The sequence below is a fragment of the Podarcis muralis genome, chromosome 6, assembly GCF_964188315.1.
Source record: "Podarcis muralis chromosome 6, rPodMur119.hap1.1, whole genome shotgun sequence".
Taxonomy (NCBI): domain Eukaryota; kingdom Metazoa; phylum Chordata; class Lepidosauria; order Squamata; family Lacertidae; genus Podarcis; species Podarcis muralis.
This window is the reverse complement of record NC_135660.1, coordinates 53984551-54009452: the sequence shown is the minus strand read 5'-3', so window position 1 is coordinate 54009452 and position 24902 is coordinate 53984551. Positions and strand designations below refer to the sequence as shown.

Below are 24902 nucleotides of genomic sequence, written 5' to 3'. Positions count from 1 at the left end.
ATAAATGAAACATGAGGCCTACTGACTTTCTAAAAACATTTTAAATAATATTCTCTAAGGTTTCATTTTATACTGAAGGCGATTGTAATATGTTTTGGAAGATGGTGTAAGGTTTCCATTAAAGCGAGATCATACTTGTTTTTTCTTTTTCTTTTCGTACCCAAACATGGGCAGGGGAGATGGAGTTGGAGCTTATTTAGTAAAGGGTGGAAAGCTTTATAAGTTTTCTCCAGGACTATAAAAATATTAACTGCTACATTAAACCACAATTTGCATTTCACTTTTTCTTTTAAAAAAAAGTATACCATTCCTACATCTGACAAGGCAACACACAGAGAGTGGCTTGTGCAAATATAAGAAGGTTGATGGAGTTGCGCTGTCTTGCATTTGTTCAGATCCTTCACTTCCAAAGAGCTCCATGAGCTCTCCCTGATTTGCTTATGCATTTCTCCATGAGGGAATTGTTGGAGTCCCACTTTGGAACTGTTTGTTCAGCTTAGCCTTCCCTGACGTTTAAAGCTTTGTGGATGTGATCCCTCCCACGCTGCCCTTACGTTGTTCATTTTTCCTGGTGATTTGTATTTTCTGTCACTGGAAACCAATTTGTGAGATCATTGTCCTAAAAGAAGAAGTAAAACTTTTAAAGAATGAAATAAGAAATACCTATACATTAGGAATATGTATCAATACAAAAGGTAAAATTCCCTCATCCTTGTAGTCTCTTCACCGAGTCTTGGTTAGACTACTGCAGTGCATTGTATGTGGAGCTACCTTTGAAGATTGGTCAGAAACTGCAGTTTGGTCCAAAATGCAGCTGCTAGAATACGAATTTAGACTGGGCATTGGAAACACAACTCACCAGTGCTAAAAGAACTGTACTGCCCCATGGTCCATTACTGAGTGCTGTTCAGAATTAGTACTTAAAGCTCTGCATTGCTTGGGACTTGAAGGCCCACTTTCCCCATACAGTATTAACCTGCCCACACATCTTCTGCAGGGCTTCCACTGGGTGCCCCTGCCATCTTAAGTAAGGTGAGAAGAGGGCCTTCTCAGTCATGACACCCTGTTTATGAAATTCTTTCCCAGAGAAGCCTTTTAGGTGCTTAAATAGATGTTGTTTTGTCACCAGATGAAGGGCTTTTATGTTCCCTTAACTATAGCAGATCTTTTATGTTGGATGAATTCAAGTCATACTCACCGTCCAACATACAGCCATGAAGTAATTTAAAAGCTACAAGTTAAATAAGGCTTCTGCTTTGTAGTATGTTGCCAGCGCTGCCTCAGTAAGTAAATTCCCCATAGGCATTTGAAGAGTGCCAAATATATGGCCTTTATTAAAGATCCTATTGTTTGGCAGTGTCATTATTTGCTGTTACACCCCAGTGTTGTGCTTTTCAGACAATTTTTTTTTTTTTTTTAGCCAACATGTTAAAGGCTGCAGTCCTATACAAACGTACCAGAGCTTAATCCCATTGTACTCAGTGAGCCTTACTTCTGAGCAGACATGTATAGGATTGCACTGCATGGCAGACAATATGCTATTTGGAATTTGGGTGGTTTTTAATGTTTCCTCAAATCACTATAATTTAGTTTTAATAATTAATGTATCTCTGAAAAGGTAGAGGACCCCTGACAGTTAAGTCCAGTCATGAACGACTCTGCGGTTGCAGCGCTCATCTCGCTTTACTGGCCGAGGGAGCCGGCGTTTGTCCGCAAACAGTTTTTCCAGATCATATGGCCATCATGACTAAGCTGCTTCTGGTGAACCAGAGCAGCGCACGGAAACACTGTTAACCTTCCCGCCGGAGCGGTATCTATTTATCTACTTGCACTTAGATGTGCTTTCAAATTGCTAGGTTGGCAGGAGCTGGGACCAAACAATGGGAGCTCACCCCGTTGCGGGGATTGGAACCGCTGACCTTCTGATCGGCATTGGGTATGCTGACTGGAGCTGATGGAAGTTGTATTCCACTACATCAGGAAGGCGAAAAGTTCCCAACCCCAGTGGGTTCTTTAAAAGAAATGAAGAGTCCAAAATAAATTGTGTCTAATTTGTTTACACTTACAAAAAATAAAGCACTTAATAAGTTTTTCATTTCAGGTGTCTAATTGTTTGATTTATTTTCCTGTTTATTATAATTTGCCCTGAGATGAGAGGCAAAATAATATCAGATAAATAAACAAACATGTAATGAAACAGAACAAGAACAAAAAAGATTGCATTTCTTGACATGTGAGATACTCTTGAGTTCCAAATACCGTCAAAGAAAATCATTAGCTTCTAATCCCTTAATGGTGTTTTCTTCCCAATGGCATAAAATTACTGCTGAGTCTTAATACTTCAAGATTGCTGTGAAATAATTCAAGCTGATGAATAAGAACATACAGATTTTGCCAAGAAGCCAATTCAGTATTCTCTCCGATGACCATCTTGGAAAAAGACCATTGTGCATCATTTCATGATGATGGATGATGGAACTTAATAAGCTGACCCTTTTATGTTTGGTACCAAGTCTTTCAAAGGCCCAAACCACAGAATGATCTCATGAGTTCAGAGCTTTGGAAAGCCCTTTGGAAAGCCCATTATTAAAAGAAATAATAGAAGTTGTTTTTTAGAACAGTAGTTGCCAGTTGTGATCATTACGCAGAAGGCCACACAGTGAGCTCTGGGCATACAGTGTGGCTTCTGAAGCACATCTTCTAAAAGCAGTTCCCTAAAGCTGAGAGTTTCAAGAGCTACTACCTACAAACCCGGGTATGAATATGAAGTAGTAGTTGTTGCTGGTGAAAAACCACTGGTACTCTGGTTCATGTGAGGTAATGGTCCTATGCACTGATGGTACCCTTTGGGACAGACCCAATAGGCCTAATTGTGGAAAATCTATAATGGTTCCTTGACTGAGGTTGTTACATAACCAACATGTATATGAGATGATGCCATATATGTTATGCAGTAATGTTATTATCAGTACTATTAATAGTTCATGATTATAGTTCACAATTAGTGAATGCCTCCTATAATAATATATATTAATTGATGCTCATTTTAGTCTTTTAGTCTTTTTTTTAAAAAAAATACTTGCTTTTGGTAGCATTTTTGTTTGGTCTTTGCTTCTCTTTTCCCCTTCTATGTTTATATTTTTGCCTAATTACACAATTTCCAGTTACAATATACCTCAGTAAACCCTCACCGAAAGGATTTGGCAATACAGTGGTACCTCGGGTTAAGAACATAATTCGTTCTGGAGGTCCATTCTTAACCTGAAACTGTTCTTAACCTGAAGCACCACTTTAGCTAATGGGGCCTTCTGCTGCCGCTGCACGATTTCTGTTCTCATCCTGAAGCAAAGTTCTTAACCCGAGGTAATATTTCTGGGTTAGCGGAGTCTGTAACCTGAAGCGTATGTAACCTGAAGCGTATATAACCCGAGGTACCACTGTAGATTTCACTTCAGATTAGGACACACTTAATTCTTTTTTATTAAGTCAGTGAATCATAATATTGTTTTCTAGTTTGACATTAATTAAAATCAATTACCTTACAACTGAAAACGATAGATGATAGATAGATAGATGATAGATAGATAGATAGATAGATAGATAGATAGATAGATAGATATAGAGAGATAGATAGATAGATGATAGATGATAGATGATAGAGATAGATGATGGATAGATGATAGATAGATAGATAGATAGATAGATAGATAGATAGATAGATAGATGATAGATAGATGATAGATAGATAGATAGATGATAGATTTCCCTCACCCCATATAGTAGGGAACAACCCCAGAGAGTGGTGCTCTCATGTTTGATACCACATAAATAGAAGTTTCTGTGATTTTAAAAAAGTATCCTTAGTTAATTGTGCCCTATTTTCCCTTCCCCCACTTCATACAGTCTTCTGCTCTGTGCCATTTTTTTTCTTTTTCTTCTAAAAGGCTAGTCTTTAGACAGCACTCCAACTGGAGTATTCAAGCACCTCCTTTGAAGTGCAGTTTTTGTTCTACGTTTTGGTTACAGCGTTATTTCAGTGAAGTCAGCCAACAGGCTTACAGGGCTTTTTGGCTCATGTTCACGAACAGTTTTCTTGGCAGTGGTGCGTAATTCTGCTTCTTTACTCGTTTCTCTCTCTCTCTTCTCCCCCCGCCCCATCTTTGCTTCCTGACAGAGCGATCGCCTCACAGGCCTATCCTACAAGCTGGCCTACCAGCAAATACTTCCACAGTTGTTGGGGGTGATGCAGAGTTTGTCTGCAAAGTCTACAGTGATGCTCAGCCTCATATCCAGTGGATAAAACACACAGAAAAGAATGGAAGTAAATATGGGCCAGATGGATTGCCGTACCTGAAAGTTTTAAAGGTGAGCTTTCCCCCCCCCCCTTATTTTCTTTTGAACAATAAGCAATTTTTTTTAGAATGTTATAAAGCTTTTTGAACAAGGTCAAGGGATAGATTTTTTAAAATTGACTTTTATCCTTGCCAGCACACATAAATACAGTGGAATACTGAGTTGTTGGTATAAACAAAAGCAAAAATTCATTCCGCATTTCACCTTCCTTAAAGTCTTTTATCCATCAGCATGATTGTTTGCTTATTTTTCAGACATCATGGTTGTTTACTAAAAGAATTGCAGTGCCGTTATCTTGGCATCACTTGAGATTTGTGCATTGGCAAAGAGTATCCAAAATAAATCAAAGGAAATATATTAAGAGGCTTGGACAACATTATAGGCCCTTTTGTAATGACCATATTTGTTGCCAAAGGATGTTGTCAGTGCTCATTTTCCTTATGATAAAGATACTGAGTGTGTCCCCCTTCCCCAAGTGTGAACTATTGACTGGGCAATCATTTTAGGGGTAGCAGCCATTTTGAAAATATGTCATTTTTGCCTGGCTTTGCTCCTAAGGAACAGCTAATTTTATAGTAGTGATTTCCCATGAAGCTTAGCAGTAGAGCCAGAAATTAATGATTTTGCACAGTGAAGAAGCAAAAAAGGTAGTTTATCTGGGCAGAAGCTTTCCTGCCCCAATATTGTAAGAAATCTTTCTTGCTGCTGTTGCTGTTGTTGTTTTAAAGTGCAATATTTCAATGCTAGCCTTTGTAGTAACTGGAAGACTCCTTCAAGTGTTTTGGTGGCGGGACCATGGTGGTGTCTACATTTGGGGCAGTAGTTACATTGTTCTCCTGTGTTATTGGTCTGTTCTAGCATTCGGGGATAAATAGTTCCAATGCTGAAGTGCTGAAACTGTACAATGTGACAGAGGCGGATGCTGGAGAATATATTTGTAAGGTCTCCAATTATATAGGGGAGGCCAACCAGTCTGCCTGGCTTACGGTTCTGCTAAAAAAAGGTAACGACGTCTGTTAAAGAAAGCTGGATGTAGAAGCTGGAAAAAATTGGTGCTTTGGGACTCTGCAGGCAGCTTGTAGGATAACTCCATGACCTTGGTGTATTTATAATCCTCTCTTGGAGATGCAACTGGTATTACTCCAGTAGCCATGGAAAAATTCCCACAAATACTGTTTTAGTTACCTCTTCTGAAACCTTTTGTCTTTTCTGTTTTTTCTTTGATGTATCATTTGTCTTCGTATATATTTTCCCCCAGCAGAATCTGAAAGATTCTGATCTGACCACTCTGAGTCTTCCTTTTGCACTGTTGCCTTCTACTTCTTTGTATTATATATTGATCACTGTTCTGGAAATCATAGCTAGTCATTGAGGTTGGATCAAGTGATGAGGTGTTGCACATACCAGATTACCTCCAACGCCACGTGTCTCAGTCTGGTAGAAGACTGAACATGAATTCATTGAGACCTATCCTCTTGACGAGCCAGCATTTTATATCATTGTTTCCACCTTTACACAAGTGCTGTATAGCCATGTGATGGGTCTCATTTGGAGCTTTTTAATAGTGTGGTATGCACTTTAGCTTTGCAAAAAAGCTTCATGCTCTTTTAAAAATGCAAATATGTTAAATCGTAATATTTGAATAGAACTAATTCTCTTCCATGGTCATTCGGCATACATATAGAGGTCTTGATTCCTTTTGTTTACTTCAAGACAGTGCAGCAATACTTACCATCTTGTTAAGCAGGGATTGTTGAATTTTACATTCCCGTATTTGTAAATCCTATTGTATGCCTTATCAGCACACCTATTTCTCACCACATTGGGTGGCCCAAATTTTTCCCCCTAGATAAGGTGAACTGTTCAGACCACCTTGTTTCCAGACTTTGGGTCATCATAATAGACCCAAATGTAAGCAAGTAAGCACATCTAGAAAATCCATTATCCATACATTTTATTTCTATGATCACTTGAAGCACTAGTGGCCTGTTTACTTCTAGCACCAACTGTTTGTCTGGGCGTTCCTACCTGTGACAAACCTGCGTTTGGGTTCATGATGGATTCCTAAACTGCTCCATTATAGTTAAATCTCAGGTTTGACTTAAGTTATTATTTGAGGCGGTGATAGCCTGAGTTCTCCCTCAGCCCTTTGGTTACAAGGAACTCTTGGGGCTATATTTAACACAGGTTGTAATGAAAACACCTCTTTTTGAAGTCTTTTTGTCTCTTTATTTTCAGCCCTTCCCTGTATGTCTCTGAAATGTATGTCTTCATTAATCTGAAGGACATTTTAAGTGACATTACAGAATGTCCTGTCCCCTGTTCTTCTGTCTGTTTCATCTTTCTTTGTGTTTATGTCATTTTCTCCTCCAAACATTTTGTGGACAATTTTTTCCATGTTCTTTGATTGCATGCCTTCTTAGGTGGTGAGAGTAGGTTTGGTGAAGGGTGTTGATGATTCATTCCTCTCTGAGGTGAGCTGGGATCTGTTGGTAATTGCCTTTTGGTTGAGGGCTTTGTGGATGGGATCTCCCCCCACGGCTGTGCACCGGTCGTTTCTTCTGAAGTGCCAAGCTCCCCGTGGTTCCACTTCCCATCCACAAGAATTCCTAAAATGTCTAGCTTTTCTCTTGCTTCCCTTTTTTTTCTAGGCTGCCGGTGTTAACACCACGGACAAAGAGATTGAGGTTCTCTATTTACGGAATGTAACTTTTGAGGATGCTGGGGAGTATACATGCTTGGCGGGTAATTCTATTGGGATATCCTTTCACTCTGCATGGTTGACAGTTCTGCCAGGTATATTACTGCTATCTTTCAGTGGTTCCCCTACCCTTCCCCCTGCTTCATTGTTGATTGCTGCAAAATTAGCACAGCTTCTGTCTCAGAAGTGGACTTTTGGTTTCCTTTAAAATGTTCTCCGCCGCAGCAAAAGGCTGCACTTCAACTTAAAAAGATGAATTGTAATTTTTTCAAACTTCATTTAAACAGCTCCTCCCCCCAACTACCTTAATGTTCATTATAAATTTGGAAAAAAGAGGCTTTCTTTGACACTTGATTAATAACCAAAAGTCAACAATCATAAACTTCTCCCTGAGAGAAACTCAAAAATCCTCTCCTGTGAAGTTTTTAAAGGGAAATTTTAAAGTCATATTTAATGAAATGCCACAACCCAGTCAAATTGCCTGGGTTTACACGTGTATATATGAGAATTGGCTGTGCTGAAATGTGATTACAGAAGCGGTGTTTTTACATATCTTTGGAATCAACTTGGTGTATCTTTAAATGTTGCATGTTCTAAGCAAATGACGAGCTAATTTGCTTTTTCTGCAAAGCATGTATTGCCATGCTTGGATTGATGTTGTTTCTGTTTTTAGCAGAAACACACATTAATGCGCTTCATTGCCTGAAATTGGTTGTCTGTCGGAAAATATAGTTTTAGATGTCTGCACTAATTAAACTTTCTTGCTTTATAACTGTTGAATGCAGAGCAACTGCCGAATTACTTGCACAGTTAATAATTTGCTGGTCAATATATATATATATTAAGTCTTAATGTTTTTAAAATATAGGTTTGGTAACTGCATGTGTTCATTAAGTACTGTGCTGCTATATGAGTTGTTCTCAAGGTTTCTATGTTATTTCTTCTCTTTTTATGTAAGAGATAGCTTACATTACTACCATCTTTAACTATTAACCTTTGTGGCTTCCGAGGTGCATTCACCACTAAACAGGTAGTCAGTGCTTAAAGTTGCAGTTGCTTCTGCTTGCAGTGTTCTTTCCATATTTGCAAGCGCTTAAGCACCACTTCTTAATCAGTTTGAGTGAATGCTTGTATTAATACAGAATGAGACAGAAGAACATGTTGCAATGTGCATTGCTTGCATAATGACCAGATATTGCTGCAGAATGCTGATGGTGATGATTCAGAGTAATAAAGTAAAAGGATTAGGAACAGATTATAATAATAATAATTACAAATATCTTGACAAGTGCTTTGTCACAATTCTTATTTGCTGTCAAACCCCACATAATAAACTAAAGTGTCATCATTGCAATGTAAAAAATGGGAATGCTTTCTTAATTAGTTAAATCATGACTGAAAAATAAATTCTGTGCAATTACTTAATGAAGAGAATAACTGTAAAACTAGCATTGCCATTTGATGCCATTCACAGACTAGGTGCTGTTAAGATCTGAGTGTGATCTTGCATCCGTAGACTTACCTATATATGTGAATATATACCAATATATGTAATTTTTTTTTATTATTATTTTTAAAAATGCATTCTCTTTTTGGTTCTGGAACTTAGTGAGCTACCAATGCTACCAATGAGTAGAATCTCATACTGTTCTCCTGCTATGGGACAGCCCAGTTTGAAGAATTCTTGAAGAATTTTGAAGAAAGCTGGATGAGTTTCTTTTTGAAGGGGGCAGGGAATATGCTGATACCTAAATCTGGTACTTGAGAACTGGCGTGGACCTAGTTAAGAGAAAGTGGTCACGGAGATCCACAGCAGTCTGCTGTTTTCAGAGTATCCAAAGATTAGTTTGGATACTCAATTCCTATGGACTTTTACAGCCCAAATCCTGTGCCTATTAACTCAGAAGTAAATCCCACTATGTTCAATGGGCTTACTCCCAAGTAAGTGTGCATAGAGAGGTGCTGTTGATACAAATTCGCTGTCCAATACATTTCAACACTTTTTGTGAATCCTGATTTTCAGTAGAAGTATTTGGATACCTAAACCAGGCCAGTTCATGCCTGAGCTTTGTTATGCTTCGGCGTCCCATAAGCCTTGCTTTTCAGCTAGCTAATTCAGTGCTTGTTTGCCTTTCATTGTGTGTTCAGGTGGCCACAGAGTTAAACACAATGCTCTTGAAAAATTATTTTACTAAACCTGTCATTTGCTTCAGGCCAGAGATTGGGAGATTGGGATAAATATTGATTCATCTGGAGTGAATTATGTGCCCACTTCCCTGTCTCAAGCAGCTTGGCTAAAAAGAAAAATAGAATGAGAAGAAAAGGTGATCACAGGCATAATTTAAGCATCTAGCCTTTCGTTGTAAAGTTAAATAAGATCAGCTATTCATACCAAAGTGATTTTGTCCAGAAGTTCCTCACTAAGCTCGCTTAGCGGGGTAGCAGCCAGCTTAAGCCGACACTTTGAAAAATGGCTGCGTGGAGACTCTCAGTGTAGCTGTTTCCACGCTGTGGAAATCAGCAGTGTTCTTTTATCTTGTGTAGTTCATTGCAAACCTGGTGCGGGACCACTTGGTTTGATGTGTACTGCCGATTTGTTTTCGCTACCTTGTAATTCTTCCTCATGACTCTTCCTCCTTCGTGCTTGCACTCTAGGCCCTGTAGAAGACAAACCGTTTCCAACATCGCCAGACTACCTGGAGATAGCCATTTACTGTGTAGGGGTCTTCCTGATTGTCTGCATGGTGGTGACAGTCATTCTGTGCCACATGAGATCCTCCACCAAGAAGCCGGACTTCAGTAGCCAGCCAGCCGTGCACAAGCTGACTAAGCGCATTCCTCTGCGCAGACAGGTAACAGAAAGTAGATAAAGAGTTTAAAAAACCTATTATCCTATAAACAAAACAAGCCAGCAGATCGTTTTTCATAAAACACGTGGGACTGAAGTGGCACTTGATTGCTAAGAAGAGAGGCTGTAGCACTCCATTCTGCTTTGAATCCATAACTCCCTGTCTCAAGCTTGGTGTCTCAAAGAATCCTGTAGTGGTTGAGTGGAGACGCAAGGGCTCTCTGCTTAAGCTCAGAGGCACCCTGCTCTTCCACCAGGTCTGAAGCTAGGGAGCACAGCTGTTACAGTTAATGTTGGATCAAGGTGATTTCACTTGTGCGGTTCCAGAACCTGTCTTGTGTTCCTGAATCTCGTACTGGGTTCTGACATCAATAAACCACTAGGCCAAATAAAGCAGGGCTGCTGAAAATTATTTAATCTCAGAGCAGGAACTTTGATGCTGTAAAGTTGAGGAAGCGTGATTAAATCTCCAGTGGAAAATGAAAGGGAAAAAAAGCTTTTTGAGGATGTGGTAAATGTGAACACTTTTAAGAAACACAAGAGGTAAAATAGTATATGTTCAGGTGTGTCTTCCATTTGAGCTACTTATCAGATTAGCTGGTGCCACAGGCAGTGGAATAAAGGGGGAGTCACATGTTTTGCTAAAGCATCTAAACACAGGAACGCATCACTGGGAGGGAGTTGTGCTTCCCCCCCACTCCTCAATGTTTTCTCCCTTCCTTCCCTTCAAGTATTCCTGTGCAGAGACATTTCACATGATATATTTTTATAATATATGTTTGTTTCTAGAGAGGAATCGTATTTTTAAAAATAATGAGCAGGTCACAAGTGTTGTTATCCAGCAAGGTTGTAAATTTGGACATGGATATATATCACTTCAACTGAGCTGAACATTTGGTTGTAAAATATATTCTATTGTTTCCTTTGTAAGAAGGCAGCTTTTCCAAAAGTATGTGTATTCAACGCAAATAGGACTTTCAGGAGTTGAATGCTTTGTTTATATTCAGTTAGTGGATATAGTGATTTCTGAACATGTTGAAGTGGGGGGGGGCAGGGGGAGCTCGAAATATTTCAGGAATTTTTTTGTGCAATGATTTAGGCCTGCAGAAGGAAGCAGTGTTAAGAAAGAAAAACTGAATATTTTTTTGAAAAAATGTATTTTTTAAAAAAATTCAGGTTATTTCCCATCAATAAGAGTACCTGTTATTTCCTGTGTTTAATCAGATATCAGTGAAAGTGGATTGTGTACAATGATATGTTTTTGCTGAGTATAATTAACAAGTGCACATTTGGAGCTTTATTGAATCATGTGTCCTCTCCATGAGTCCTATTTCATGTCCTATTTCAATCTCATTTATATTAATGCTTGCCCGTCAAATGGGTTTTGTTGTTTCAGCTACTGCAAGTGGGAGGTATGTAGAAAAAGACCAACTTAACTGCAAGTGTCGTGAATTTGACCAATGAGGCTTTGTTGAAGCCTTATTTGGATTCTCTGCTCAGCCTCTTCCCCTTTCTCTAAGGCTTCAGGGACTGCACCACAGGATATAAAATGCCTGCTCCAATATTTTCTGGGAGCTATTGGAAAACTCAGGGTTTGGGTTTTGCTCATTCGGAAGATCTAACTTACTGCTATGTGTGAGCCAAAGAGAATTTACTATCAGACCGACTGGTCTTTTTCTACAGGTCTTTTTCAGCTGTCAGCTCCTCCATATTTGCAGCACACTGCTGCCTAGGTAGAATGGTTTGATCAGGGAAACAAAAACTGCTGGCCATGCCATGTAGTAGTAGGCTAGACTGAATGGACCTGTTTCCTTCTATGACTGATTCCTCAACCCAGCTGAGAAAAAGAGATACGTATTGGTTATAGTTTAGATATACGTAAATGCTAAGGCTTGCATGCCGTTGCAGTTTTGCACTAGTGGAAATTTCTGATCACGCAAGGTGACTTTCCTGTTTTGTGCTGATCTCTCCTACTTATTACAGCTCTCTGTGCCATATGCCATGCTGTGTTTACTGCTAACTATAGTTTACTGAAGCAAGCCAGGATCGTTTACCAGTAAAATTGGCTTGTTTCAATAAACTACAGTTAACACTAATCACAGTTCTCAACTGGAAGCGAACAACAAACTATGGTTAGGTGAAAATGGAAGCAGGTGCTTCTGTGTTCCTTGTGGCCAGAGAGGAACAGAAAAGGGAGTTCATGAACCTAAGGTTCATGTACTTTATATGTGAACCAGGCCAATGTGTATCTGCCCCTGGAAAGTTGCCCAATTAATTTGCACCCACCAGGTGTCACTTGAAATCCCATGGCATAGGACAATTATTCTCTGACTTAATTCTGCTTAAATTAAGAGTCTTAGAATTTAGACTCAAAGGCTTCCCAGTTGCCTCTATGTAGCTGGCAGTGTGGCCAAAGTCTTGCAGGGAGCCGACTTAATCCACTCGTAGAATTAAAATGCTTTAAGGAATTGTACGAGAGACACTTATTTCATCTACTCTTATGGAGTACTAAACTTTGTATGTGGGTGCCATGTACACGTGCATGCATTTGCACAATCAACGTATGCCAGGAAAATTTGAATGTTGTATTCTCTACTAAAGAGAGCTTTCAGTCTAAGCCCACTTAGAATAGGCTATTTGTATCAGCTCTGGAATAAAAGGAGATTATTGGGCTGTGACTGGAATGAAAGCAGCAAGATGACCTGATCATGTGGTGATGACAGAGAAAATACCATTGGTATATAATCCATCTGTCAGTGGTCAGACCATGGATTGTCATAAACTCACCATTTTCCAAAGGGCAGTTATCCCAGTCTGTTGGTTTGTTAAATACTCTTTCATCATTTGTCTCTTCCTTCGCCAACAGCAGACTTCACTGCCATCATTTGTCATGCAGTTGCACAATGAAACTCCTCTATTAACCACCTTTAAAACATTGTATTCTGCACGCTTATGGTAAACTTGATGCACTGTTGTTCATGTTCTGGTTTTGTTGAGTAGCTGACATTTCAGTTTTCTTACCTTTTTACCCATGTAAAGGAAATACTCCCCAACTGAATACTTTTCTGGTATCAACTGGTAGTTTTAGAAATGCTTCTGCATGTTGTTCCAAGTTTATTCCATTCCATGTTTTCAGGTGCAGCCACTGCTAAACTTTGGATTGTGAAAGTATCTGCTGTAAGCATTGCAAGGAAATGTGTTTCTATTTTCATAGTTCTCAATACATTTTTGCGCTGAAGTAATGCTCTCTGCCAACAGCAGCAGTTAGAGAAATCATGGTTTCCAGAGGCAAAGACTAATGTACTTAGATTTTCAGAAGTAACTGTTTATTTTCTGTACATTAAAGGTTAGGGTTTCATACATTTGCTGTAAATCTGAAGGAGTTAGAAAAACAGAGGGTGTTTTGTTTAACAGGCGTGTGTTCCTGGATTAGTTGAATAGGCCTATTTTTTTGTTGCAATGCACTGAGTCCCCAATGCCTTGGTTGTATTTTTGAGACTTGTTTCTTTTCCTTTTTAAAAACCTTTAAGAGAGTTGGAAGTAACCTATATATCAGTTCAGTCAAATAAAAAGTTGCAGAGGGTGTTCTTCCATACTTTTGTGCTCTGTAGCATTAGGAGTAAATAACCTGATTACCTTTGAACAGGATTTACGGATCAGTTAGTTTAGGTGACTTGAAAGTTGTAGAGGAGGTTGATGGCACTCTTACTTTTTAAAGCTGAGAAGCAGAGTCCCAAAGGAGATTATTTGTGTACACTTGGGGGCTTGCAAGAAGTGATGCCATAACACAGAGAGATCACCTTTCAGGTTTCTCAAAAGGATATAAGTCACAGTCCTATGCCTACTTACCTGGAAATACGTTCATGGGATGTAGCATTAGTTGTCAGTAAACATGTATAGGATTAAGCCTCAAACTTTCCAAAATCACAGTTTGTGGTATGGGAATTTCTGGTACACTGAGTGTCATAAGGCATCCTCCATAAGGCTGAGGCTAACGGGAGTTGTGATCCAAAACAGCTTCAAGACACCAGGCTGGCAAAGGCAACCATGGGCTTTGTGGGCCTCACTGAAGTTGAAACGTCATATTAAAAGAAATCAGTCTTCCAACGGATTAGTAATTTATTTATTTTTTTACAGATTTGAGTACAGTACTTAAGTAAGTACTTAATTCATTCTGGAGGTCCATTCGTAACCTGAAACTGTTCTTAACCTGAAGCACCACTTTAGCTAATGGGGCCTCCTGCTGCCACTGCGCCGCCGGAGCACGATTTCTGTTCTCATCCTGAAGCAAAGTTCTTAACCCGAGGTACTATTTCTGGGTTAGTGGAGTCTGTAACCTGAAGCGTATGTGACCTGAAGCGTATGTAACCCGAGGTACCACTGTAGTGATGTTGTCATTTTAACTTTATTAGAACAGTTATAGAAATGTGCAGCTCTGCCTGAAAATGTATAATTGCAACATAACATCCTAAAACTACAGTGGTACCTCGGGTTACATACACTTCAGGTTACAGACTTCGCTAACCCAGAAATAGTATCTTGGGTTAAAAACTTTGCTTCAGGATGAGAACAGAAATCGCACGGCGGCAGCGCGGTGGCAGCAAGTGGCCCCATTAGCTAACGTGGTGCTTCAGGTTAAGAACAGTTTCAGGTTAAGAACGGACCTCCAGAAGGAATTAAGTACTCAACCTGAGGTACCACTGTATATAACTGTGTGTGTGTGTGTGTTTCTGTGTGTGTCTGTGTCTGGAAACAACATCTCCTAAGAATGTGAGGTGAATATCTCTGAAATATGGTGGTTTTGTTTAAGGAGCCATGGGGTTGTTCCTTCTGCTTGAATGGCTGAAGGCCCTGAGCACGGTGTTGTAGGTTTTGTATGTATGAGGTTTGTACAAAAATCCCTGTGTGCTTTTCCTTCATTTTACTTTCCCTAGCTTTCACATTCCCCCACATCCCTTTTGCCATGTACTCTGATGTGGAGAGATTTAAATAATGGAGGAATCAGGAAGGAAGATCTGATACTGCTAGTCTGATATTAAACATTGATGTTCAACTTGGGGCTGTAGACATGTTTTTCCTCCTTTAAATATTCTTATTTCAATCCAGAGGCCTGAAATGATCTGAAGGAGCACCTTCTAGTGAGAAATTTCACCCTAGCCCCATCCTCCACTGAGTCCTGCAGAAGGTTGGCTTTGAGGGAGTGTAACTCTAACTTGAGTTGAAAAAAGGCTCTAAGAAGCAAATCTGTGTAAAATGAAATAACCTATAGAAAGTGAAAATGCCCAGGCATTTTTCTTTTTTATTTCTCAGTGGAAGAACAAGGCTTTTAAAAGTGTGGGCTGGTCCCAGAAGGCCTTCCTAGACCCTGGGCCAACTTGTGCTGCTATACTCTTCTTTTTCCAATGGACAATTTTTTTTAATAGTCCTTCAGCTTCCATAATACCATGCTCTGCTCCAATGAATCAATCAAAAATACATTACCTTTGAGACTGGCCCGATCCTTTTTTAAAAAAATAGCTCATGCTAAATATTCCTTCTAGAATGGAGTCATTTTTTTGTACGCAGTCTTGGTATTTACGCTGAGGACTTGTTTGATGTTACACTTACTGGTGAGTTTGCTCCCCTCCCTGCAAACATAGACTGAATTGGCAAAGTGTTCCTTCAAGCTTTTCCTGTAACGTCATCATGTGCAACACAGTGTAGCTATGGATTTAAAGTTTAAACAGGCTTTCCCCAGCAAAACTGCACACCACTCTTCTCTGTCTAGGAAAACAAATGATATGACCTTTGAGATAAATGTTGGTGAATTGATGTGAGTGGTGAAATGAGCAGATTTCAGATCATTTTCCACTATGTATGAGGTACCATGTAAGGAATCTATATTTACTTTAAAACAGTCATAGTTCAGTACTCTGAAAAACAGTGTCTGGCTTTGGGCAGGCTGTCTAACATCATTCTGTAGTAGTCCAGATTGCCTATTCTCTCACTCAACATAGAGTTGGGTTGGACTGATTTTGGCCAAGTTAGTGCTATACTGAATTTCTGCCAGGTTTGGATTCACATAAAAAAATTCCCAAGCAATTTTGTAGTGTCGTAAGGGCAACAACTACAGTTTGGCACAGTTTTCCACATCACATAGTATATTAAAAAAACTGGTTTAATGTGGATGAGAAGTGTGTTGACATGTTGTTAGATAAATTATGGAAGGGATGGTTTTAAAAGATGGTTTTGAAATAAGATTAGGGAAATGCATCAGAGATTGAGACTGCCAATTCATGGAGGATCAGTGGCTGCCAGTCATCATGGGTGCGAACTGTCGCCATTGTTGGAAGCCATATGCCTTTAAATACCAGTTGCTAGGAAGCAGAGGTGGGAACAGTGCTGTTGCATTCAGTTCCTACTTGTGGACTTCCCATTGGTTTATGGTCGGCCACTGTGAGTATAGGATGTTGGTGTAGGCTGGCCTGATCCAGCAGGGCCTTTCTTACACTGCCCCAAAGTTTACGCAATGCTCCTCCTATAGTCCTGTTGCTGCCACACTGCAGACAAAACATGTCAGAGTGTGACTTGTCATGTAGTCCAAGCTCAGGTTCTTGGCTTGTTTTTCGTGCAAACAAATCATAAGCAGTAAGCCCAGAACCAACCTTGAATTGTTCACATTAAATAATAGTTTGTTTTAAGCTATGGTTTAGCATGGCGTGCAAACCAGTCCTTTCCACCATGCTCAGTGCTCTCCTTTCTCATAAGAGTTTACACCGAAGTTATGTATCTATTTGCATTTCCCTACCAATTTCTCTCATAATCTGCCCTTTCTCTTGAAACTTCATGGTGAGATCTCAATACAGTTCAAGACAAAATGAAATTAAAATAAATGGAAAGATTTCAGAAAATAAAAAATGTGGAGCTACTGCTTGGAGCCAGTTAGCCATCCTGTCCATTGTAGCATGTTAAGTAAGCATGTTTACATTGTTTACTTAAGCTGTAGATGTTTGAATTCAGGCTAGATTGGTTTTTGGCGTGTCATTGCAGCCATTCAGAAAGCTATGTTGTACCAGGTCAGCAGGTTCTAAGTCACAGTGAATAGAAGATTCCAAAAATATATAGGAGGTGATATTTTCCTTGAAAATAACTTCATTTGTTACTCTGGTGTTTGGAGCAAGTTTGAAACCTTTCAAGGTGCATTTAAAACATGTAAAAATTGATAAAATAGCTTGCATGCAAAGTCTTCATAAAATGTTATATCATGATTAAGGTCAGGTATCTTGTGTTAAAAGATGTGCAGTTTCTAGTCTGGGTTGGGACATTGTAATCACCTGCTCTTCAAGTACTTCTTGTCAAGTGATAAAGAAAACGTTTGGCACGAGAACGTCCATCTATCCTTCTAACAAGATAGTAGGCTATGGGCTGCAAAACATTTCAACATCCATCTGGAAGGAAGAGGTAGAGGAGGAAAAAGCCTATTCATTTCAGAATTATCAACCACCAGATTGTGTTGCATGGAATGGCACTTCCATGTATTAAGTGGCATCATTGCTTGGTCTTATTCCAACAGTGTTTATGAAAACAAAGTTCCTTTGTCCAGTTTTGTTAAGTGGTAAGTATTGTGAAGCCACTTCAGTTTCGGAACTGCATTGCACATTCAGTGTGTTCTTTTGCTAAATGACCGCAGTAGGTGTAGGTAACCCAGCTGAAACTGCACCCAGACAAATATTGAAGCAGTGATCGGCAACTGAAGGCTTACAAGTGTTTGGGGGGGGGGGGGAGTAGAGACACCAGGATAGCAAACGATTAGCCTCCCTGGCGCCCTTTTTCTAGTTTCAGATTTGAGGCGTTCCTGAACCTATTGCAAATGGAATTGCATGTTGCAACAGAGAGCAGGGAAATGTTTGTTTCGTCTTTCTGCAACTAATGGGGAGGTTGTGATGACCTCATACAGGTTCAGGCATGCTGACTGTTGTTTGTGCCTCTTAGAGTGTGCTGCATGTGCCCTGTACTGGAACACTCTCTGTAGGCTTGCATATTTCTGGTGTGTGTATCATTATGGCCAAATCCATATGTTATGTCATCGGGATGAATGTTACCCACAAGGCTTTCAGATGGCTGGTGTGCCGCCAGCCCTATGGAGATTGATGGGATTGCATTGTAAGTCTCTACATCTGCCTCCATGCCTGGGGCTGGTTGGACACTGAACTGTGCTGTCCTGCTGATCCTTGGGAAAAACCTATTATATAATAGCATCCAGGAATCTTGACCCTATGGAATTGTTTTGTTTCTGCAAACACCCTGCCAGTTTCATGTTTGAATCAGACATGAGCAGTCTTCATCCATGCAGTATTTTCTTTTAGCCCTCTGGACACAATTCATACTGGAGTTTTTAATCCGGCTGTGAAGATCTGAACTATTTGGATGCAAGAAACCATAGAAACATTTCTCCTCTTCTGATACTTTGCAAACAGTGACCATATTCCAACAGTCAGATCTCGGCTTAATCAGCTGATATATGCATGAGCTTCATGCACTAGCATACAGCCCCCTTTGTTCCTGTTTCACTCTTCCTTTCACAGAAGTGGTGAAACAAGGCAGGAAGCCAGAGCTGATATGAACTTCCTGACTTCTTGGAATCTATTAACCATAGTTGCCTTTTTGGATGTAAGCAGAAGCTTACTGTGGCTTCCTTGGTCACTCAGATAAATGGGGAAGCAAAGGAACTGCCTGCAGGTGCATAGCTCTCAGGCATATCTCAGCTTACTAAGGGGAGTTGCGATCATTCAAAAGTGGCTGCTGTTTACTCACTTCAAACACACCTATCTTTAAGATTGACCAAGAACACTCTTATCAGTACTATTGGTGATATAGAAAAAGATATTGGTGTCCATCACTAGAGAGTCCAATAGTTCCTAAGGAACTTCCAAAAATTATGTGAGAACTTCGTATTCATATTGGCCTGTTGTCATTTTGATCTGTAGAGTAGTGGAGATTTAAATTTTGTTAGGATTTGACAGACTATTATTATTCAAGTAGTAGTATTGGAGAGGTGCTATAACTTTCCCTGACTGTGTGGATTAAAAGTTTACTAAGTAGATGCATCAAGATCTGAACAGATATTTTGTTTGCTGTTAAATAGGAAAATAATATTTGGATACCTAGGATAATTCAAGTGTTTTTTAGCAACACAGTAACAACACTTTTTTGGCTGAGTCACTTGGTACTATAAACCCAAGGCGTGACAAGTTCCTTGTATGTACTGATGAACATAATAAGGTTGCTTCAAATTTTAAAAAACACATATGGATGGAAAACCACTAGTTGTGCTTAATTTTTTAAGAGAAAAGTTACCATAAAGAGAGAGCAAGAGAGAAAGAGCGCTCTCTTAAAAAAATATTCACTTGCAGAGTGAGAGAGGAAGATGGTTACAAACAGTGACAGTAATGCAGTTATCCAATTATATCAGAATATTAAAAGTTTGGGTTTGTAGCCATAACTCATCTTAATATGTAGCCAGTTAGCAGAAGTAAGGCAAAACTGATCGGAACCCTGAAGTCATGTTCAAGTGCAGTGCCTTAGTAGCCGAGTGCCATTTATGACCTGGCTTGGTTGCTCTCTATTGCCAGTTTGCAGTAATTGGACCAAGATTACATCTTCGTTTTGCATCTTGTATTCTCATAACAGGTGTCTGCAGACTCTAGCTCCTCCATGAACTCCAACACACCATTGGTGAGAATAACCACTCGTCTCTCCTCCAATGCTGATGCTCCAATGTTGGCAGGAGTCTCAGAGTATGAACTGCCAGAAGATCCAAAATGGGAGTTCCCAAGAGATAAGTAAGTGAAATTTTGCCATTTATGGTATTTCAATAGCTCTGATAACTGTGGAGCAAGGAGACCTCAGTCCATGCTTCCCATGCTCTTTTCATTTACAGTTCTTCCACTTATGTCATTTGCGTTTGCCGATGCTATGGTACTATGCAAACCATAGTAGTGGGGCCTAGGCAAATTATAGATATTTAAATTTAAGACTTTCCTCTAAAGAACGTAGTATTCCTTGAGGAGATACTCTCTTTATTATCAGCTTCCTGCCTGCACATGCGTATAAAACAGCCAAAAAAATGAGAATGACCTTAATGGAGAAGTATATATATTTCTTCTTGTTTGAATGCTAGCTCCATTATTTATTGTTCGACAAAATGTTGTTCGGTTGAAAAATGGACAAAGAAACATTAAATTAATTCCCAGAAATCAGTGGACACAATTTGCGGCCCATCATATTGATTTCCTTCCCCCCCCCCCCCCAGACTGGTACTTCCAGCAGCCATGACAAACTAAAAAAAAAATTCTTTTTTAAATAATACAAACTGATATTTTGTGGATTCTCTTATGCATCCTATGTGTCATGTGCTACCTTTTGCTTTTGGAATGCCATCTGTGATGCATCAATAGGACTAACACGATGGTGCATCAAGAGGGCTAAGGGGCTTTCAAGCAACATGAGCAAAGCTTTCCCCACTGCCACCATGAGCTGATATGGAGTTGGATTCAACAGTAGCGCTCAGTTGACAGTACAGTTTCTGTCCAAAGAATGTATAGCAGGCATAGGCAAACTCAGCCCTCCAGATGTGTTGAGACTACAGTTCCCATCATCCCTGACCACTGGTCCTTTTAGCTAGGGATGATGGGAGTTGTAGTCCCAAAACATCTGGAGGGCCGAGTTTGCCTATGCCTGATGTAGAGGGAAGCCATTTCCAGTAATTCCCCATTTCCCTTTCAGCCTTCTGTAAATCAGTTCCACAGGCCTTTGGGGCACCCTCCAGAATGTATTTGGAGGGATACTGGGGGCCGTAGGGGAGAGGAAGAATCACTGAAAACTACTCCCCTGGACAAGCTTACTGTCAGCTGAACAACACTGTTGGATACAACCTACGCTCTTTAGTGCCTGGTGTATGCTAAGCTTATAATATTGAAATGAAACAGGACACACATTAAAACTAGGAATAATTTTAATTAGTGTTGAATTTATAGGAAAAAATAGAAACATTTTAGAAACTGTGCTACAGTTTGAAAACTTAAAACCACTTTTTTGAAATTTTACCTTTTATTTTATTTTTGAAAAAATAGGGAAAAAATTATTTTATGTTTATTTATGGAAATAGGCTTAATTATGTGGATGAAAGATGGTGCCATGCATTTGACTTGCCACCTGCAAGATTCTAGTCAAGAGTGGGGGTCTGTCTATATAATTCTGTCAGCCCTTTCCCTTAGGGGAAACATTAATGCGGAAAATCTTAGAGCATTAAACGTTTGAAAACAGCATTCAGCATAAATGTGGGTGGAGAGGGTTTGTAATGAAAGAAGGCTCTTTAAGAGCAGTTTATTAGATTGGGGTCCGCAGAAACACAATGACAGAATTGTTGTGTTCATATTAGAAGCACAAGAGCACATAAATTAACCATTTTCCAATGCAAATGTTTGCTTTCTGCCAAGATCTTAAATTCAATTTTGGTTTGGGGAGGGGGGGGGGAGAATGCAGCATGATCTCAGCACAAAACATACAACTCTTTGGTCTTTGTGTATTGTCAAAGTAGCATGCGATTTTCATAACAGATATAGCCCAGTGTATACATTCACATTAGCATGATTAAACTGAGAGCTTTTTTCAATTAAAAGCCCCCCATTTAAACTCATCCCATTTGATTTTTAATCATGGCATTTTGCCAAGCCCACTTAATTTTCTCCAGGAGAGAATACTGTGGACTCCTCTTGCACCAGACACATTGCTAGAACTAGTGGAAGAGGTAGGCAGTAGATAATAATAATAATAATAATAATAATAATAATAATAACAACAACAACAACAACAACAACAACAACAACAACAACAACAACAACAACAACAACAACAATAATAGTAATTTATTATTTGTACCCCGCCCATCTGGCTGGGTTTCCCTAGCCACTCTGGGCGGCTTCCATAGAAACCAAAAAACACTAAAATATCATACATTAAAAACTTCCCTGAACAGGGCTGCCTTAAGATGTCTCTGTAGAGACTCTGTTGTTAGTTTAACATATGGTCTGTGCTTAATTTCTAATTGGAGATTTTTAACAACAATAATTTCTATCTGTCTGCTGTGGAAAACTGAAAAAACAATAGTCAAAAACACAAAGCAAATAGCAAAGAAAACAAACAAAGCTGCATATGAAAAACAGGATCACTTATCCCCGATTCATTTCAAGATAAATTCTTGCTCCAGGAAGGGCGCCTTTTACAATGAAGTAAAGCAGTTGGATCACCTTTGCAACGTTGACAAACAAATACCTTCCTCTCAGAAATCTCTCTGAATTCACAGTGGTAAAATGTACGTCACAAATAATGATTCACTGTATAAAGGTTTTCTGCCTTCATTCATACAGGAAGTTCTTTGGCCATTAGTATCAAGAGGGTGAGGAGATTCTAGTACCATTGTTGTAAAGTTTACAACACTTTGTGTCTAGATATGTTGGGAATAATGAATTGGCCTTATTTTCTTACACAGCCAGGGAAGCCCTTCTGTCTGGTTGCCGATGCAAATGCAGGGGCTAGTTGTGATTACTTAGTAGTGAAGAAAAAGATACTCTTCTCATGCTCTGTGGTGGTTCATATGAAGCACTCCCCAAAGTTGGTAGAAAAGAGAAGCCTCTCTAATTAAGCTTCCTTGTCACTTTGTGTCCTTTCTGGAAAAGGAAGGAGGGGGGAATTAAACAAGGCCACATCCACACCGTACAAATCGTACCATGTTAACAATCAGGGCTTCCCACAAAGTATCCTGTGAAGGTGCTGAGAATTGTTAGGAGATCTCCTATTCCCCTCAGAGCTACAGTTCCCAGAGTTCCCTGGAAAGACAGATTGATTGCTAAACTACTCTCGGAATTGCAGCTCCTCTTTCTGCAAGTACATGAAGAAGGTCTGTCATGTAAGTGGTAAGTGCACACACAGAATTTGTTCCTCAGAAAACTCGCTAGAGGCGCGTGCACAAGCCCTGAAATCTAGTAAGACCCTTGTTAGTTCTTTACAACAAATGCTCTGGTCAAAAGTGGTCTGCTGAAAGATTATTTTATTTTTCGCTCTTGAGTTTCACCGACTTCATCTCCTCATCAGATGCCAGGCGCTAATCCTCTGTTTACATCCCTAGGTTGACGCTAGGGAAACCCCTTGGGGAAGGATGCTTTGGTCAAGTTGTTATGGCGGAAGCGGTGGGAATCGACAAAGACAGGCCGAAAGAAGCCGTTACTGTTGCAGTGAAAATGCTGAAAGGTAATATGGGGTGAAAGGGAGTATTGAGCGAGGTGGCAGGTTCTGTGAATAATGTTTCTTTTGTGGCGTCCAAACTCTCTAACTGTAGAAGGCCAAAGTTCATTTTGTTCACCTCAGGCTTCAGCAGTTTTCGGTATAAATCAGTGCCTTTGACAGCCTATTTATCTTTAGCAGCAGGTATTTACAAGCAAGTCAAAGTCTTGGTACAATTGTTTATTCCTCAACTCTTGATTTGATCCACAGGGAAGTCTACATGCTTTCGTTTGGTTGGCTAAAAGTTACTGAAAGGCAACTGTAGCATAAATGCCTTAGGTAAACAAATGACAGGACTTGACCTAGTCTCTTTTAACACATTTAAAAATGTGCATGTGTGAGAGAGAGTGCAAACATTTGTAAAAGGCAATATATAGAAATATGATGGTGATGATGATATTTATTCTGGGATCTAGTATATGTTTATGTGTATGGGATTTTATACAATTGTGGGCTTTTAAATTTTGTAATTTTATCTTGATACTGGTCATTGACCGTAATAAAACAAATATAGTATACTTAGTCTGGGATCTTAATTTTAAAAATACATATTTATACTTATGCCTGAATAATGTCTGACATTGTAAACAAAATAGGTAATTCTTCAAATGCCTTTTGCCCAAACAAAAGCCTCCAGCATGAGAGGGAATGCATATAAATAAAGAAAAAGACCATTTAGGATAACTTCTGAGTGACATATGCATCACTAATTATGGAGCTAATCCATTATTTGGTGTGCTATCAGTGATCTTGTATAAGTAATCTAAACCATTGTATGTTTATTATATTAATATAATAATATTTTTTTTAACTACTGAACACTGGAAAAAATAAAAATATTTCACATGAAAGTCTTGCCAGTAATTCTCTGATATGTTGTTTGCAACTGGGATATCTGCATTAAAGGTGCAGAGATGGGCAATTAAGGAGGTCTTAATTTAAAGTGTTACTGTTTTATATGTTCTGATATGACACAAGGCATATCCATCTCCTTATGGTTTTAAGTTTTATGGAGCTGGAGAACCACAGTAGGATATTAAAGCTTATATAAAATGGTTTCTGAAGTTGCTTGAACTGGTAGAATTCCCAGACAAGAGACTGATAGGCATCACATTGAAATCGTAACATTTGGACCACATCATACAGTAGGACTTTTTGATGGTATATAATTTTCTGAAAATTATTTGTGATACAGTTTCCCTTCATACTGTATGTGTGTGTTTTCCTAATTTTTGTTATATGTTCTTTTGTTTTCATGGAGGTTTGCTCAATGAGAAGCAGAGCCCACAGCTTAAACAACAAAGGACCAGTGGTTTACTTTGTTGCTGGCCTTGGGAACCAGAGTTGCAGGGAAACAGTGTTACTATATCTGTAACTTAATGGCCTGTAAAGTACATCAAGCTAGTTGGATAGCCTGCAAGGAAACATTGTAGCAGGAAAAAAAAAACTATTGTGCTGGTCCGCTAGTTTAAAACTGCTGGTGGAACTCATTTTGTCTTGTGCAGATGATGCTACGGAAAAAGACCTTTCTGACCTAGTATCCGAGATGGAGATGATGAAAATGATTGGGAAGCACAAAAATATCATCAATCTTCTTGGGGCCTGCACTCAGGACGGTGAGTGTCGTTTTGGTTTTACAAACCAAAGGTGGTGATATAGTGCAGTTTTTATTAAGTGACA

At 39.4% G+C, this 24902-nt stretch overlaps 1 protein-coding gene across 8 annotated transcripts in view; it reads left to right on the top strand.

Moving 5' to 3' along the window:
- Positions 1–24902, top strand: part of FGFR2 (fibroblast growth factor receptor 2) — a 143770-nt gene that overhangs the window by 101610 nt on the left and 17258 nt on the right. For 3 of the 8 annotated variants that reach the window (XM_077930292.1, XM_077930293.1, XM_077930290.1), the window contains 6 exons: positions 4175–4365; positions 7005–7149; positions 9710–9913; positions 19573–19723; positions 23068–23189; positions 24728–24838. In XM_077930292.1, the coding sequence (XP_077786418.1) occupies positions 4175–4365; positions 7005–7149; positions 9710–9913; positions 19573–19723; positions 23068–23189; positions 24728–24838 (924 nt within the window). Of the gene's footprint in view, positions 1–4174; positions 4366–5211; positions 5357–7004; positions 7150–9709; positions 9914–19571; positions 19724–23067; positions 23190–24727; positions 24839–24902 lie in introns of all 8 variants that reach the window. The other 5 variants (XM_077930294.1, XM_077930291.1, XM_028730073.2 and 2 more) reach the window with 3 other exon arrangements.